Source organism: Sinocyclocheilus grahami, unplaced genomic scaffold (genome assembly GCF_001515645.1).
Source record: "Sinocyclocheilus grahami isolate Dianchi unplaced genomic scaffold, SAMN03320097.WGS_v1.1 scaffold221.1, whole genome shotgun sequence".
Classification (NCBI taxonomy): domain Eukaryota; kingdom Metazoa; phylum Chordata; class Actinopteri; order Cypriniformes; family Cyprinidae; genus Sinocyclocheilus; species Sinocyclocheilus grahami.
The window spans coordinates 82871-85884 of NW_015505400.1; the positions used below are offsets into that span (position 1 = coordinate 82871).

The 3014-nt window shown below is 37.2% G+C and overlaps 1 protein-coding gene across 1 annotated transcript; it reads right to left on the reverse strand.

Annotated features, from left to right (window-relative positions):
- Window positions 1-1237: 1237 nt before the first annotated feature.
- Window positions 1238-2266, reverse strand: LOC107596606 (C-X-C chemokine receptor type 1-like). The gene has a single exon (XM_016287362.1). It carries the CDS (start codon window positions 2264-2266, stop codon window positions 1238-1240), a length of 1029 nt encoding a protein of 342 aa, XP_016142848.1.
- Between the last annotated feature and the right edge of the window lie 748 nt (window positions 2267-3014).

The following is a 3014-nucleotide window of genomic DNA, read 5'->3' on the forward strand; positions in this document are numbered from 1 at the left end:
CTTTAACTATGCAAACCAGATCGATGAATGACGTGCCACATAGACAGGTGCAATTTTATCTTGGTTAACACCTAGTCAAAATAGCCATTAAAATTCATTTTAAAAAGTTCATATAATTTAGAAGATAAAACCTAATAACACTTTTACAGTTTACCCATATTTTGCATATCTGTTTGTATGTGCATGATGTTGTAATGTTTTTTTTAGGGTTGTGCTCTTTGAAGGAGGAAAACAGGTTGCTTCACTTCTCTCTGTTTTGTTGTGGAGAGGAAGTGGAGACATTAGTGAAATCATGTCATTGCCTAGAGCAGGCTGATTACGCAAACAGAGTTTAATGTACAGCAAGTGTGAGAGACATATTTTTCTGAAGCAACTTTATTTACACATGTGAAGCCAAAACATAATTTGCTTTTTACATTCTTTTAGAATACGAACAAAAATAGCAAGTCCTGAAAAAAGCAACTAATAAAACTTTTCAAATGTTTGTGGTCAATAAGATTTGGAAAAAAAAGAAAGAAAAATACATCTTTTTTTTTGTTTTGATAATAAGAAATGTTTCTTGAGCAGCAAATCAGTATATTAGAATGATTTCTGACGGATCATGTGACACTGAAGACTGGAGAAATGATGCTGAAAATTCAGCTTTTTGATCACAGGAATTTATTGTTAAACATTGGCTTTTTTTATTGTAATAACATTGTACAATATTACTGTTTTACTGTATTTTTGATCAAATAAAAGCAGCCTTGGTGAGCATAAGAGATTTTACCCCCCCCCCAAAAAAGGAAAAAAAGGCAAAACAGAAAATCTCTTCTTTCACCTTTTACTAATTTCCAACAAAATCTGAAACCTCTGCAGAGTGTTTTTCACAGATCATTTAAATATGGACACACAGCGTTCAAAGCACAAGCTTGGTATGCTGCCTCTAACCACAGAAAAACCTTTCAAAGATCATTACCATCAGGAAAAAAGCTACAGAAAGTCAAATATACACAAGCACACGTATCTATACTTTTACATCTATAATTATATAAAAACAGAACTTAGTTTACATGGAAGCAATTTTCTTAAAGGAACAGTTCAATTAAAAATGACAATTCCGTCATTACTGACTCAACCTCAAAACTGTATTTTTACGTCAGGGATAAGATAGCATTTCTGGCTAAACTATTTCTTTAACAGTAGCAAAAGAGGAAGAATATGTATAATTTTAATATTATAAGAGGATAACAGTTGACTACAGAGTCACTGACATTTGCCTAGTGCTTCCAGAGCTATAAACAGATCCCATTCGATATTTCGACACTGTACCTCTGCCCAACAGGCCTTTCTTAAAGAGAGACGTCAGAAGCTGGTTGCGGAATTTCTTTCCAATGAAGGCATACAAAATGGGGTTTATCGCACAGTGGGCAAAAGCCAATGCCTGTGTGACGTACAAGGCCACATCTATGCTGTCCCTCAGCTCACACGTTTCCATCACCCGGCCACCTCGCATCAGGGTGTCTATCAACTCTAGGATATTATTGGGCAGCCAGCAGACGATAAAAGCCAACACGACAGACATGATGACCCGCATGGCCTTCTGCTTTTGGCTGTTGCGTGTGCGGCAAAGCGTGCACATGGTGAAACCGTAACAGAACATCATGATGGCTAATGGCAGGAAGAATCCTAAACTGTGGTGGAGAATCCGCAAACTCATCCTCCAGTTATCAATGCTTTCTGCGGTCAAATTGTCATGGCATATATACTCCTCCATATATCCAGATTTAAATGCCTCGCGACTCACCATAATGGGCAGGGACAACAAAAAGGCACATAGCCACACCAACGCACACACTATACCAACCAGATGGCGTTTTTGGGCGAGGAATTGGGTTGCTTTCACGATGGCCAGGTAGCGATCAACACTAATGCATGCCAGCAGGAAGACGCAGCAGTAAAATGTGGCTTCCTGCAAGCCTGAAATCAGTTTGCACATAATTGTGCCGAATATCCAGTGGCCGGCGTGAAGGTAAGCGGCCCAGAATGGGAGAGTCAAGGCAAAGAACAGGTCGGCGATGGCCAGGTGCATCAGGTAAACGTCAGTAGATGTCCTGCGGTTCTCCATGCAGCTCACCACGAAGATCACCACCGTGTTGCCCGACAAGCTCAGACAGAAGACTATGACGTAAACTAAGACCAAAGCCATGCTGTTCATATACTGCATGTTTTCGGGGCAGGGAGTCACCAAATCTGGGTATATGAAATCTGGAGTAGTAGTTTCCATGTTTAAGATGTTTGACTGCCAACTGTGGGGGGAGGGGGGGGAACTTTATTAGAACCAGCTTATTTAGCTATAAATCATTCAAATGATTGCTTTCTGTAGAGCTGCTTATTACCAAATAAACTTGTTTCACACTGTAAAAAAATGGTTTCAACTTTAAAAAGTGTTTGTGCTGCCTTGAAATTTTAAGTTTAGTCTAAATTAAATGTTAAGTTGCTCTAAGTGACAACTTGGATGTTTGAGTTGAGTAAACTTAATATTTAAGGCAGCATGAACAATTAATTTTTAGTGGAAACAACCATTTTTTTAAAGGTTAATTAACTTGTGCTATTAAACTGAACTGAATCAACTATCAACTGACTTTATTCCCTTTGCAACATTCACACTGTCAACACTGACCTACATTGAGCTGTATAATGGCACTTTTGTCTTTTTAGAGCTGCTTTACATCTGAAATGATATATGTTTTATAATTGAATATGTGCAACATAAGTTATTATCTTGTTTATTGCTGTGAATCTGCTTTGAAACAATCGGCTTTGTATACATAAAAGTGCTAAATGACTTGACTTATTCTAAAAGTGCAAAAATAATAATAAAGAAATGAGTTATGTCTTCAACTTTGACTGGTCTTAAATGCATAAATCAAAAAATATACTTAATTTAGTGAAATATTTCATATGAAGTCATAATGGCTAATCCATTAATCTTTAATTAAGAGCTGAACAAACTCTCAATATATTGAGCAAAA

What these genes read in the sequence shown, in the direction of transcription:
- LOC107596606 (XM_016287362.1), bottom strand. Translation starts at nt 2,266, where the DNA reads ATGGAAACTACTACTCCAGATTTCATATACCCAGATTTGGTGACTCCC.